Source organism: Equus quagga, chromosome 4, assembly GCF_021613505.1.
Source record: "Equus quagga isolate Etosha38 chromosome 4, UCLA_HA_Equagga_1.0, whole genome shotgun sequence".
Taxonomy (NCBI): domain Eukaryota; kingdom Metazoa; phylum Chordata; class Mammalia; order Perissodactyla; family Equidae; genus Equus; species Equus quagga.
This window is the reverse complement of record NC_060270.1, coordinates 94,931,816-94,947,207: the sequence shown is the minus strand read 5'-3', so window position 1 is coordinate 94,947,207 and position 15,392 is coordinate 94,931,816. Positions and strand designations below refer to the sequence as shown.

The 15,392-nt window shown below is 40.8% G+C and overlaps 1 protein-coding gene across 8 annotated transcripts in view; it reads right to left on the bottom strand.

Moving 5' to 3' along the window:
- Positions 1–15,392, bottom strand: part of FMNL2 (formin like 2) — a 291,924-nt gene that overhangs the window by 36,911 nt on the left and 239,621 nt on the right. For all 8 annotated transcript variants that reach the window (XM_046658831.1, XM_046658832.1, XM_046658830.1 and 5 more), the window contains one exon: positions 714–788. In XM_046658831.1, coding sequence (XP_046514787.1) covers positions 714–788 — 75 coding nt within the window. The remainder of the gene's footprint in view (positions 1–713; positions 789–15,392) is intronic.

The window sequence follows — 15,392 nt, the reverse complement described above, 5'->3', positions numbered from 1 at the left end:
AGAAGGCCCCCAGCTGAGATGTGCAAAAGACAAATTGGTCAAGATTCTTGGTTTCTATCTACAGGATTCTTCTGCAGCACTATCGACAGGTAAAGCTGGCAAGTGCAGGCATTCGCACCAGGAGTTAACTTCTTTGTCTCAAATGCATGGCTTTACTCTATTTTGCTGTAAATAATTAGTGCTTCTGGCCTTTATTATAGTGTGTATGCAAGGAACAAAACTGTAAATAAGCACCATAAAGGGAAAATACAGATTAAGGACACTCTAGGGGCCTGCCTGGCCTGGTGGCATAGTGGTTAAGTTCATGCGCTCTGCTTCGGCAGCCCAAGGTTTGTGGGTTAGGATCCTGGGCGCAGACCTATGCACCACTCATCAAGCCATTCTGAGGTGGAATCCCACATACAAAACAGAGGAAGACTGGCACAGATGTTAGCTCAGCAACAATCTTCTTCAAGCAAAAAGAGGAACATTGGCAACAGACGTTAGCTCAGGGCCAATCTTCCTCACCAAAAAATAAATAAAATTTAAAAAAGAATAATTAAAAAAAAGGACACTCTAGATTGGATCTATACCATATCATACTCAATTTCCTGTCCTTTGTAACATTTACATGCATATACATACATACACATACATATATAAATATGAATGGATTTAGGAAAAAGGGCTGAAACTGAGTTTGCTTTATTGAATGTAGTACTGAAATAACTCACCATAAAATCTATGTTATTGTCTTCATTCCTGAAATGTTCCATCAACTTCTCAAAGCGCTGTTTTTCTCCACAGACCTGAAACACACATTTTCACCACGCACATGAAATTCCAAACATAAGCAGTCTAAAATTAGATGCAGAAATTTTAGCATTAATAATGATTTCCAGAATATCCTTTTTTCCTTCTCTCACACACTATGCACTTCTTCTCTAAGTTAGTTTAGTAACAAATAGCAACATGAGCCAGGACCAAAACCTGATCCTTGGGTTTGTTTTCGCATGTTCTCTTGAAATTTTGAAATCTTATCAAATGTGTTTTTCTTTCATTGGTTATCTTTGCAGTTCTGTCAATTTTTTAGCCTGCATTCAGAAGCCTAGAATGTTGTTTATGATTCAAAATAAAAGAGAGAGACCCGTTTTCCTTTTTACAAAAGCACTTTTAAAACAGAGATGCTAAAAGATTTGAATAATTTAGTATTTAAATTCCTTGAAAAGCAGATTGAAAATGTTCCTATTATGTCTAACTGAATCAAATAATTTTAGTGCATAAACTACAACACAGAAGTAGACAATCTGGGAAGCTATATTAACCCATTCAAGGTGAGTATAGAAATAAGCAGTAATTTCTGAAGTTGCTCCCCAGAGGTCTGAAATAATATGCATTCAGCTCAAACGAATGCTTTAGTTGGACTGGTGAAAGAAGTAGATAAAATACCATGAACTCCAGGGCCTAAGGCAGCTGCAGACACATGGAATTAAATACACGGAGTTAAAAAGCATAGAGTCAAAGAAAGATTTGCACAAAATAATAACTCTGAAGACTTATTCCCAAAATCAAAGGATAAACTTTAATTCTGACAGTGTCCCTAGTTACCTTTTTTGGAGCCCCCTGGTTTATTCATTCTGCCTTCAGAATATATTTACCTGGACACCTACGCGCTACACATTGTATTAGTAAAAACACAGTCTCTTAACATTCTGCAAATTTAATCCAGGTTTCACATTCTTAACTAAATGATCTGCTTCCATTTCTGATCTTAGGGATACTCAGGCCAATTCTAAAGAATTCTCCTAAAGTGGTATTTCATAATGCTATAACGCAGCCATTTAATTCCATCATACTAAATTCTATGTGACTCTCTCTATATATTTTGGTGAACAGAAAGTCCCATGAAGGCAGAAATTTCATGTTTTGTTCACTCCTCTATCCCTACCATCTAGAACAATGCCTAGCACAGCGTAGGTTCTCAATAATATTTGCTGAATTGCACTGAACAGAGGATAAACAAGTAATTATATTAAAACACACTTAAGGAAAGGGTCAATGACTTACTACTCTCCATCACATTGGTGAAACAAGAACCGTCAGACCACTGTGGTCAGGAGTAAATCTTTAGTGCTGGTTCCTGTGCTTAACCCGTGTGCTGAGAACGTGAAGGTGAACTGACTTCGACCCCTGAGCCCTTCTAGTCTTAAAGCAACTTAATTTTCTCAATAGATTCAAACCACGGTTGACTGTATTCTGATAACCAATCTCCATTTACTTATATCTGCCTTAATAAAAAATAATTACAAAAGACAGAGGAACAGTGCATGGGCCCAGTCTGCAGGACGAGGAGGAGGCTCCAGGAGAAGGGAGAGTTTACAAAGCACATGTGTCCAATCCCATCCTGAAGAATGTGATCAGCAGGCCCCGGCAGGGCTGGGGTGATGTGGGCATGTACAATTGTAAAAGCACTATAGACCATTTTGATGCTCTGCAAAGGGTGAGAACCAGGGATTTCAAGGGGTATCATGTTCTGCCCCTGCTCCAACGAGCCCCCCTAGAGAATATGCAGGAAGTTCCTGGAAACAAAAGATCTGTGGAAGGAGGATGAGGCAGTGCAAGATGAGCTCCTTAGACTACATCAGTCACATCTCGTGCCCAAAGGCACAAGTGTCCCTAGCCTGCAAAAAGGGCCCAGTGGGTGAAAACTGCCAAGGCTTGGTATACACAAGGTCAGAATTACAACCTGAATTTTCCTTAAGAGAAACCTCAGTGTAAGAGCTTGTTCCCCAGGGGAATGGTTTACTTCAATCTGTTCTGGGAGGTTGGTAGTGGCAGGAGGAAGGAAGAGAGGCAGTCTTGGATCTAGGGATGGCTACCAGCTGTCCTGAGCAGCAGGCCATGATCAATGTTCTGTTGTGCGACTAGGCAATCACCCAACTAGAAGAGGCAACAGCTAACAATGAACAGCGATGATGAATATAATTCCTAGGAGGGCAAAGCCCTTGGAATCAAAGAATGTCAGAAATCTGGAAAGCACCTTGGGTAATCCACCTCAACTTATGAGACTGATACCTAGACAGATCAAAAGCCCCCAACGTGATGAAAGGTCAACCAGGTCCCCAACTGCCGGCCTGATGTTCTTTCTCCCACACAGTCCAGAACGTTCAGATAAACAGACACCATTTAAGACTATAGTTAAAGCATTCCAAAATTATCTGAGACACCAACAGAGATGAAAAACGTTATTATAAAAAGCACAGTCATTACATTGTGCATACATTTGATGTCCACGCATCAGAATCTTCCAAGGTACTTCTAAATATGGCAGATACCTGGAGTCTAAATCAAGACATAAGGAAGGAGAATCTCGAGACAGAACTAGGAATGTGTTTCTAAAAAGTACTCACAGTCCTTGGACCAGCATTTGGGAACCAGTAGCTTATACAATATTAGACTAGCTGATTAAACCCTCAGCCTTTACTACCAATTGTAAACTGGACAGTTGGCTTATTAACTCTCCAACTCACTCAACCTCCAATTTAATAACACAAATAAAGAAACAGTTATTATAACTGGGTATCATAGGAATGCTGCAAGGATTGGCCTACTGCCCCTGCATAGGTACAATGAATAATAAGGTAACTCCCAAATAATAAGGGATAGCGTCCAGGTCGTTAGAGAAAATTGATTTTATGTGGCTGAGGAAAGTACACGTGGGCAGCAACAAAACAAACTATTCATAGCCTGTTAATATACATAGATGGCATCAAATCCAGAACAATCAATTTTAGATTAATTTCATACAGGGTAAAGATCCCAAAAATCACTGGACTAGCCCGGTAGACAGGACTGAAATAAACATTAAGAAGAGCCTTGAACATACGCATTTCTTTAGAAATCCCTCATTCTGTCACCAGACAAATTCATGCTGAGAACATGTGTTATGAAACAGAGAAATACCTTTAATCTTCAAAAGTAACAGACTTAAATATCTTCCAATTTATAGCTGCTACGAACTCGGGGAAAAGAATCCAAATGCACAAGAGGACATGCTGCCAACACAGATGCCAGCTTTGGGAAACCATGAGAGAATGATCTGACTGACCACTCTTCTCATCCACTGCAAGAACAAGAGCCCCTCCCAGCAGCTCCACCAAACCCCCTCCAGAAAAGTTCAGTTAGAATGCTCTGCAGCCAATCTCAACTGAGGAGCTCAGGGTGGTATTTTCTGACATGTTCCACAGGAACAGCATGGATTCCAGAGGCCCCCTTCGTTTCTGCTAAAGGAAAGGAAGCATGCAAACCAGATTCACATTTGTTTCTACACTACTTTAGCAATCACTAAACAAGTGTATACTACAATCCCACAGGAAATGGGAAGACATGTTTGGGGAAGGTTGGTAAAAGTCATGTCTCACATCAAAGCAAAGTCGTCTTAGCTCATACAGCTCACATCTGGACCACCCCCACACACTTGGTTCCAATGGGACCATCATGGCTGAACACGACTCTTCTCTCCATGGAAATTGGCCTCGTTTTAGAAAAGTGGTGAGGATGAAAGGAACGAGACGTTGACTCTCAGTCAATTTCAAAATCCACATATTGGCCTTCATGAGGATGCTCTCAAGGGCTTCATCAACACATATATAAAAGTCAGCAGCATATTTGCATGCATACATATTGCATTTTATATACTGCTGCACATAACTTCCATGTACCAACAAAGGCCAGATAATATATGATTTGAAAACTTTCAAGTAAAAAAATTGTACTATTGCAACTGAAATCTGTCATTTCTTGACTTTAGCATTCACTGGTATTTCTCATTCCCCCACTAGCTTTAACACCAATTTCCTATAACAGTAACAAGTAGCCACAAGTAGGTGGAGTAGGGAGCGAATTGAAGAGACACAGCCATACAAATGCTGAACAGAGACTGGAGAGAAGCCCTTCTGTGCCTTAAATCACTCCATCAGGAATTAGACTTCCACTGCTTAGCAGCCAAGGCTACCAGAAATTAAGTGAATTGGCAGAAAAATAAAAATATATGCTCTGGAAAAGCATGCACTCTACTGTAAACCTGAAAGGCATCTTCATGTATAAATCATTTATAAATCAGTCTCAAGTGAATAAATTCACCAACCCTGAAAACACGCAGGCTGGGATCCTGGACAGCAGACTTGAGTCTGCTAGCACAGCCACCCATCTACCCTTCCCTGTGGGGTCCTGCCTAACACATCCAGCCCCCTCTTGGCACCTTCAAGCTCTAACACTGACGGAGGTGAAGGGATATGAGGGCAAAAATTGGACTATGTGGAGTATTAAACAGGGGACCAGAGAACCTAGGTCATACGTCATGGCTCTGCTACCACCCCACTGTGAGCTTGGAGAACTCAAGGAACCTCTCTCACTTTGGTTTTCACATCTCTCAATTTGAGTGCCTTATATTACACCATTGGTTCAAGCCCTGCTCTAAGAAGCCATAAGGGTTACAGAGGAACACTGGGGGCTCCAAAGATGGGGGGTTTGGCAGAGAAAGGAAAAGCAAAAACAAGTAAGGTTCTTGGGACTTCTATTCTCATTTATCCAACTCTGCTTTATTATACTGACTTGTCTGGTAAGACTTCCTTTGGAAAAAAAGAGTTTCATTGAAGGTTTTCATTACTAATAAAAGTTGGAAAAAAATCTCTCAATCGATATCTTGAAACTGTAAAATTCTAATCCAGGCATGGCAATATAACATGATATTCCCACACTGACCAGCCTGGAAGTTCCAAACAAACCAAATGTAGAGATGTCCTCGGCTACACAGGCCCCAAGTACCCATCATAAGGACCAACACTATGTCTGGGCATCGGCTCACTGGTGCTGGGAAGCAGACCGATCTCGCCCTGCCCAGAGAAAAGGGGCCACACTCAGGATAGCAAGACACATTTTCACTTCAAGGAGAGCTGAAGTGAGAGCACAACTGAGCCAAAACCCAGCTCAACTCTGTTCTCCAACATCTGCAAAAGACATTTCCGAAGATGTCCCAAACCATGTGGATAAATCTGGGGCCCTGCATGTTAAAGAGGCGGGGGTTTAAAGCATCTCAAAGGGTGGGCAGAGGTTAGGGGATGATTTCCCTAAAGGCCAATAGCGGAGAAAAGATGGTTTCACAAAAGCCTTGCAATGAAGAGTATTATCTTGCTAGCCAGATGTTGAAATGAACAACAGATTGCTGGCCTTCAGCCACTGCTCCCTCCCCCTTCAAGGTCAGTGACTGTCTTTGGCTTCCCCCAGCAACAACTCCCAGGGCACCAGACAAAGTCTGCAGTCAGATCGAGGCCTGATCTTATGAGGTGGCTATAAAATGTGCTTCTGGGTTAGTTATATAAAAATTAAAGGCCCCTTGCTTAAGTGTTTCCTTCTTGCTCTGTCGCCTGGCGCCTGCCTCAATCCTTTCTTTTGCTCTTCTCACAATTGGCCCTTGTGATCCGCAGGGCTCCCTGCAGGAAGGCACCGTCTTAGAGGCACAGTCTGTGATGACTAATTATACCACCCTTCTCCGGTCTGCTGGGGAACAAAAGTTTCATTTTCTTTTCAGGGCTGCATGAAGTAAATAGTTATTTCAGAGTTAGGCCTAGGTGAGAAGCATCTTCCACCTTCTATTGAGAGGACCCGCAGTCTCTGGGTTAGCTGATGCCAGGATGGCCTAATGAAACCACTTTTCTTGGATGCTCTGTGGTTGTTGGGGTCTATGATCTTTTCCCCTGAGGTGACCACACATTTCATACCCTAACACCAAACGGTTGCTGTGACAGAAGCAGATCACCCTGACCTGTTGCTGGCTCTCACGCCTCCTTGAGATTTAAAAGGTGAAAATGTTCATCAAATCGAAGCACTCTGAAATGAAACCACCTTCTCTCATTCCACAGGAATAAAAACTAATAGCAGCTAAATAACCGAACGTACTCTACCATCTAGTCAGCTCTCCTTCCTCACAAATGAATAAAGTATTTATATCTATCTCAGACTGGCAGACATCTGATTATGAGCCCGAGGTTTCATCAACATAATGCTAAACACCCTTATGAAAACTTCACTTTTCCAGATGTTTCCAAATAGCCAGATGTTTGGCATCAGGCAGACAAAGCGTCCAGATGATTTTTTTTTTACTTTCCGTGCATATATTTTGTTGACCTGAACAGAGAATCCTGACGTAGAAGCAAAGGGTGGTAAAACCCCCAAAGGATAACTTGTTGACATACCACACCTTAAACGAGAAATGTATTTTTATCACTCCCCTAAAAAAAGATGACCTTCATTAAATTCTAGAGAGTAAAGATCCACCATACAATTCCTCATAAGTGACATCTTTCAGAAATATGCCTAACGTCCAACTTAAATCCCTCTGGCTTCAATACAAGATTCACATTTCTTGGTCATCCGTAAGGACACATATAGATTCTTTCAAGGCTTCCACTCCTACAGGAAGACCAAAATACCTTCTAGTTCTTCAAGAGAGACTGATATTTAAAATTGCTACCTGAGAACTAAAGGACCAAGGCCTTCAGTCATCTCTGGGATGACTTACCAGTCAGACCCCTCAAAAGTAGAAAAAGGTCTAACACCATCCTTATTTCATTCATTTATTCTCATAGTTTCATCCCCTCAGCATTACCCGATTTGGTCAAGCAAGGCAGAGGAGGGGACACAATGACACATTTTTGGTGGTCATCACATGTTCACTAAACCACAGCAACAGCAGATGGTGGTAGCCGTTTAAATGCTGTGGCATTTTCACCACAGACCTTGGGACCTGAGATGTCAACCATGCTCTCCTCATGCCTGAATCACAACAAATCAATTAAATCGGACAAAGATGTGCTCTGAATTCAGAGCCCTTGAAGACAAGGACTCTTTGTTTGCTAGATCAAAGACCTCAGTCCACAACAGGCAAATGCCTCAAGTTTGTCCACTGCTCCCTCCTAACTCTCATTCACATCTCTTCTCTTTTCTTCTGTTCTCTGCCCCAATTCTGGGTCTTAATCAGGAGGGCTTGGCTCTTAGCTACCTGAAACTACTTCCACCCAGCCCAAGACGACAGCAGACAATGGATTTGGGCAGCAGTTCTTAAAGTGTGGTCTTTGAACAGGGAGGGTCCCTGAGGCCCTTCTACAGAGTCTGTAAGGTCAAAACTATTTCTATAATAATACTAAGATGTTCCTTGCCTTTTTCACAGAGTTAACATTTGCACTGCTGGTGCAAAAGCAATGGTGGGTAAATAAAACTGTCGGTGCCTTAGCACGAATCAAGGCATTACACCAGTGATCACTGAATTCATCGCAGCCGTGCATTCTCAATTTTAAGAAAAAAGGCAGTTGCACTTAAAAATACTCTTGATGATACAATAAAAAGCAAAAATTTTATTAAATCTCAACCCTTGAATACACACTTTTTTTAACATTCTACATGATGAAATGGGAAGTCTGCATAAAGTACTTCTGCTACATATTAAAATACGATTCTCGAGGAAAAGCACTTCTGTGATTATTCTAGTTGCAAGATGGACTAGCCACATTTTCATTCTTATTTGAAGGAATGACTGACAAACTACAGTTACACTGATATATTTGGCAGTTATTTTCTTGAAAATGAATAAAGTGAGCCTTTCACTTTAAGGAAAACAACTGACAATATTTGTTCCCAAATGTAAAAATTGAGCTTTCAAGCAAAAATAAGGATTTTGGAAAACTTGTATCCACCGTGAGCTTGACAACTTCCCAATATTTCAACACTTTTCTGATGAGATTGGTGGTGATAATAATGAATGTGATTTTTAAAAAATATTGTATTATGAAATGAATCAGTATTTAGAAGATCTGGAGAATATGGTGAATCAATATTTTCCAAGTGACCACTGCATGTTGTTACAAAATTATGCATTCATTCAAGGTGCAAGATAGGCAAATTTTAAGGTAACAGAGTACAAGAAGTTCATTAAGATAATTTCAGATTCTACTTTGCAACTAACCTTGAAGAAACTACTACTTGTCCGGTGTTCGTAGAGTATAGTATCAAAAAAGAATATTCACTATTATTTGAAAATGCTGTTAAAATACTTCCTTTTCCATCTGTATATTTGAGTGGGGCTGGATTTTCTTCAACTACTTTGATCAAAACAGCACAAACGACTGAATGCAGGAGCAGATATGAGCATGCAGCTCTCTTCTATTAAGCTGGACTTGAAAAGATGTATATAAACATAAAATAACGCCACTATATGGACTGAATTATGTCTCCACAAAATTCATGTTAAAGCCCTAACCCTCAATTCAATTGTATTTGGAAATAGGGCTTTTAGGAGGTAAGTAAGGTTAAATGAAGTCATAAGGATGGGGCTTTAATAATGGGATTGGTGGCCTTATAAGCAGAAGAAGAGAGCTGTCTCTCGCCACACACACACACACCTAGGAAAGGACATCTGAACACACAGCAAGAAGGTGGCCATGTGCAAGCCAGGAAGATGGCCTTCGCCAGAACCCAGCCATGCTGGCACGGGGATTTTCAGCCTCCAGCATGGCAAGAAAATAAGTTTCTGTCATTTAAGCCATCCAGTGTATGGCATTTTGTTATGGCGGTCCAAGATGACTAAGACAGCCACTGTTCTTTTTTTTCTTTTGCTTTGGAAAAGAAATTTTTTAATAGAAAAAGTTAACATTAACATGTAATGAGTTGATGTTATTTTTGATGAAATAATTTTATCAAAATTTTAATTTCTAATATGGTAAATAGCAATACATAACCTACCTTCAAAAAACTTTTTGGGGTCCTCAGTAATTTTTAAGAATGTAAAAAACGGGTCCTGGGGCCAAAAGTTTGAGAACTTCTGGATTACAGAATAGCTTCTCTATTTCTACAAAGATGACAAATTCTTCAAACCCAAAACTTGAAGAAGCAAATAAATGAATCCCTAATAATAAAATTTCTTGCAAGATCATTGGGGAGTCAACCATCCCTTATAAAGAACAACTCATCTGCCATCTCTCCACAAAGATGAAGTCACACCAAGCAGAGACCAGACACGTTTCTCTATAAAGGAGCCCTCCACCAGTTCACAAGGCAGAAAAAAGAAAGACTTCCCCTCAATTCTCATGTTTTAACAAGGCCAGGGACACTCCTTGGCATTTACCAGGTTGGACAGCAGCAGTCCCTAACTGTTCTCTGGTTGTCTCTGGGATGTGCCCACCTCTGGCACACACAGGCTCACTACAAAGCTAGATGTTCTTTTCCCAAAGCCAAGTGAATGTTACATTCCAAGCAAGAACATGAGAGAAATACAGACAGTTCTCGCCCACATTTTCTATAGGACATGCATTCCCCAAAGTGTAGGGAGAATCAGACTCAATGAATCTCCCCAAGTAAACAGATTTGTCTGGAACGCCTGATGCTACAATATCAATCAAGAACAAAGACGCAAGGAACAAAAAGATGATTCTCTTTTACCAGTGCACTATACATGTCCCTGATACCTACCACATAGAATATAGTATTTCCGGGTTTTACACCTATTCCTGGAAAATACTTCAAAATGGAAAATTCAGTGTTATTCTTAGTGGTGTACCAGTGAATCGGGAATACCACATGTGTTGCTTGTACATTTAATGGTGGGGAAGGAGCCCTCATTTTCCATGGCCAAAACCAAACTGCTGAAACAAAACAGAGGCTTGGCTCATGTTACTGTGATTGGCCATTTCCACCCTCCAGTGACACAGAGCTGAGGGGAAAAATTCTGTCCGAGATCTCAACCTCATGATGAAGGGTGACTGACAGTGATTGTTGGCCCATAATCAGGAACCGCTGAGCCATTTTCTTCTACTGAGTGTGTTTCAGTCAATTGTTGTGAATGAAAATGAACTCTGACTATATATCGTTGGCAGCTTGATATATAGAATGAAAGATTTGGGCAGGAGCCACATGCACCACTGTGGTAGAAGGAATAAAATAAACTATAGTGAGCAGAATCGAGTCTGGGGTATGATGGAGGAGCTGGGAAAGAAACAGCCTAAATAATGACTTGAAAGCTCCATCTTTCAAACACTGCCCAAGCCGGGCATGCTTTCACAGACAGGCCTTTCCTAGTGGCAGGTACCAACAGCGTGGCCAGCGCCTCCAGCTCACCCTCCAGTTAGGGAAGCAGCAGGCTCCTGTGACACACTGCAGATGTTTCAAATGAGACTTAGGTTTAGAGACTGATGCAGCCATTTCCAGGGGGTTACTAAAGGGAACTAGGGACTCAAGTCACATTGTAATCTAAAACCACAGTGATCTATTTTTACTTCAAGCTTGTCACTCTCCTACCAACTGGCCCTGGACTTTCGTTACTTCTTTTTCTGTTTGTAAATTTTTGGAGCTATCATTTCATTTTCTAGGCATCTTGTTTTTATATCTGCAGTCAAAGAAGCACTTACCTCTCTCAGATGGGACTACTGGAATATATATGCATAACACATATGACACACACAGGCATATGTAGACAAAATTTTATATAGAGACATAGAACTGTAGAATTGGAAGGGATACAGAGACCATTAGCAGGAACTTGCACCACAAGACACCAGACCCACCAGGCATCCTCTTTGACTATCCACTGTGTTCTGTGCTGGTGTCTTCTGAGCTTCTCGCTAGCCCCTGCTAGCCTGGCCTCCTTACTCTTCTTTCAGCCTCGGAAGTTCACCTCCTTAGTCACAATCCCTTCTTGATTTGGATCACACACACAATCCCCACTCACCTCTGTTTAAACCTGTTCTCTCATGCGTCATCTTCAGCTCAGAACCAAGAATCTGACATTGGGCATTTTACCATCACTAAAAAATGAATTTACTAAAAACCTTTAATTTTGTTTGCCTGAAAAATGTTCCCAGATCATATTTGTTTGTCGTGGTTGTGCTTTCTTAATTAAATGTATACTATTTGAATAGATTCTCATTCTCCTCTTATGTCCGTCCCCATATTTCAGTGGACCATGCTGACGTCTTCAATTTTGTGGCTTCATATCCATCGTCATGGCCACAAACTTGGTCCAGCATCCAGTTATTTAACCCCTGAACCACCTGTCCTTCAAACTACAGTATTTTTCCTCTCCAATGTATTCTATGCAGAGCACGGATACTCTCTAAGACTTGGAATTACATAAAATGCCCTTCTCAGATTTCCAGAGAATCAAATGGAACAGATATAAGAGCACTTTACAAACTGTAAAGTACTATATAACTATTTGTTGCTTCCCTTTCCCCTCCCACTTTTATCTATCTTCCAACTGACACTTTTTATCACAGGTCTCAAATCTCTCCACTATTACTTCCTCAGAAGTTTAATCATGCTTGCCTCCTGTCATGCTCTATTCTGTAATATGGACCCCAGTCTGATATTTTTTCCTTGCCAACCGATACATTTATTTTGACTTCTACTGCTTCAAGACCCAGTTCATGCCAATCCCCACTCCTGTTCCCAAAAACCCTCCACCAACCAAATCAAGTCTCTTCCTTCCTTTATAATCCTACTCAAGACCTTTCCTCTCTCCTTGGGCCCCATACCAACAGCCCAGTTTGTCCTGAATTTTACTAATAACTTCAAACACTCCCATAATCTACCCAAACTATAACTGTTCCCATTAGGTCTGCTTTTTGGTGGAAAATTGAGGGTGAGTAGGATCATGTGCAGCAAGTGTTTGGTATGTGACACCATGTTATATAAGGTTGCCTGTGAGCCTTGGTGTTAAACGGATCTCAGTAAAAATTCCAAGGTTGCCATTTACTAAAGTATGTCACCAGGCCTCTTTACTCTGAACCTCTCTTTCCTTACTCCTACTTCACAGGGTAACCTGTATAAAGTCATATACACTAGCCTATCGGCATTCAGCAAACAATAAATGGTAGCCTTACTATTTCTATATATGTATATGCTTTTGTACACATGACATAACAAATATACTGGCTAGTGTTTACAACATGGAATAAAATGAAATAGATTCATGAACTCTGCTCATGACCAAACAAATAAAAAAATGTGCTTATGCTTTACAAGTATTTAAATTTCAAATGAAATCTAAACTTGACTCCCTGTGTGAGTCAAGTCAATAAGCATATTCATTGGCAATAACACCTAAAACTTTAGTTTAACTTAATATAGGGAATAAAAATATAAATATAAGCACAATTCTTAAAGTTTTGAATTATTGCTACTCTTAGCATACATTTGGTCCTTAACCAAATACCTATTAAAGTCAGTCCAGTCTTTCTCAAGGCAATAGAAATTCTTGTGGGAAAAACTCATGCCTTCTATTTTCTGTCAAACTCTCCTGATCTTATAATAGTGTTTTTTCCACGTTGAGCAAATATATTTCTTACCAACTCCCTAGAAGTTCCGAAGAATTCTGATTTTGTTTACTAGTTCTGAAGAAAAGGTGGTAACGATTAATGCCTTTATTTTTGGAGAGACGTGACACAAAGGATAACTGAGCATCTTTAGAAGAGACAAGAGAAAGCTACTCATATGAAATGCTACTAGAAGGAAAAATCTAACCCTGCACAATTTAGCCACATGAGGCATAAATGTTACTTCCCAAACATGACAAGCAACAGAAATAAACACACACACAAAACAGAAGCAACACTGCCACTCCAGACTATCTCATCTGTTTCCCTTTAGGGCTTGTTACTCTGCATAAATACACCTTTATGCTGTTACTCATAACACACACACACACATACCATACATACACACTTACATGCTTACTCATGTAGCCCTGGTTCTGAGGCTTAGCCACTGCTTTGCACTGGACTTAATGACCACTAAAATAACCTATAATCTAAAATTATTTGACACTTAAAAACAATTATTTCCATTTTCACTTAATATAAAACTACTTTAAAAGCAGCTGGAATATAGAATACTAAAGTATATGTAAGTCCCAAGATACAGACTTTTTAAGAAAGATCTTCACTACACAAGTCAGGATGGAGTGAGGGGGACAAAGAACAGGGAGTCGACTCGTTTGCATAGGAGGAAGAAACGAGGTGATCCTAAAAGACACCTCTAACATGACTCTGCAGAAATAAATGCCAGGATGGCAACTAAGTCCTGAGCGGGAACTAGAAACTCCCATTCCAGTGGTTTTGGGCCTTGGTGATGATATTGCCAAAGCTGTAAGAGTTTTGACTTGAGTTCTCTGATCAACGCACAGCAGAGCGCTTCATACCATCCTATGTACCTTCCAACCATAACAACATCGAAATGTCAAAGAGACACTTCCCAAGCGAAAGCTCCATGCGCAGGGACCTGTGCCAGCCTCTGTTTCAGATTCTACGGGGTCTTAAAGTAACACACAGCCCTCACTGCTTTTTCTTGAGGCCTTTCATTGTTATCTTGCCAGAATATGAAATAAGGGTACATATGCCAACTGTTTTACAGTTGGCAAAGGGCACAGGTTTTAGAAATGGCATTTTTACAAGAATAAAAATAACAAGGAAGCAACACCCTGTTTAAAAAATGAAGTGTCTGCTACGAATGAAATAGAAAATGAGGCTCCCTGATGCATAAAATTGCACTCAGGCGTGTGGAGAGAGGGGAGGGGCACATTAAAGCCAGGCTGAAAAGCAAGCATCTCTACAACCGCTCGTCAGATACTGCAATCATCTCGTCTGTCCCCAGGTACCACTACCTCTTGTACTTCTTCTTTTATTGTTTATTATTATTATTTTTTTAGCTCCCTCAGGCCCACATCAAAGGCAAGTCCTGAAGACGTTAGAAGTGAATGAATACAGCAGCTGAGGGAGCAGACAACTGTCTGCCGGTGGAGGAAGAGGCCCAAGGAATGAGAAATGTGAACGGCAACATTTCTGAAACAAATCTCAGACCCCAACTGCACCCTGCTCTGTCAAAGTGACCTCATGCTGAGCCCAGGGCCAACTGACTTCTGAAGCAAAATGGAACAGCCATTTCTTTAGTAACTGAGAGAATCGATCTAAACAGCCAACACTTGGAGAAGACTGGGGACCATACCGCATACTGCTGCCACCTTTAGGCTACACGGCAAAATCAAGACTCTGGAATAAAGCAATGAGGTCTTTCCTGATCTGCTCCTAACTTCGTATCCCACCTTTTCTCTTCCCACACCCTGCCCCCTGTAAGACTGGAGAATCAAGGTAAACTAAAGTCCTTGAAGCTTTATTAAGATGCCATCTTTCTGTATAAAATGACCTCTTTACCTGGTGTGATAGGCTGAATAAGGTCCCCCATAAAGATGTTCATGCCCTAATCCCTGCTACTTGTGCATATTTCCCTTACATGTAAAAGGGACTTTGCAGATATGATTAAGTTAAGGATCCTGAGATGGGGAGATTGTCCTGAATTATCTGGGTGGGTTC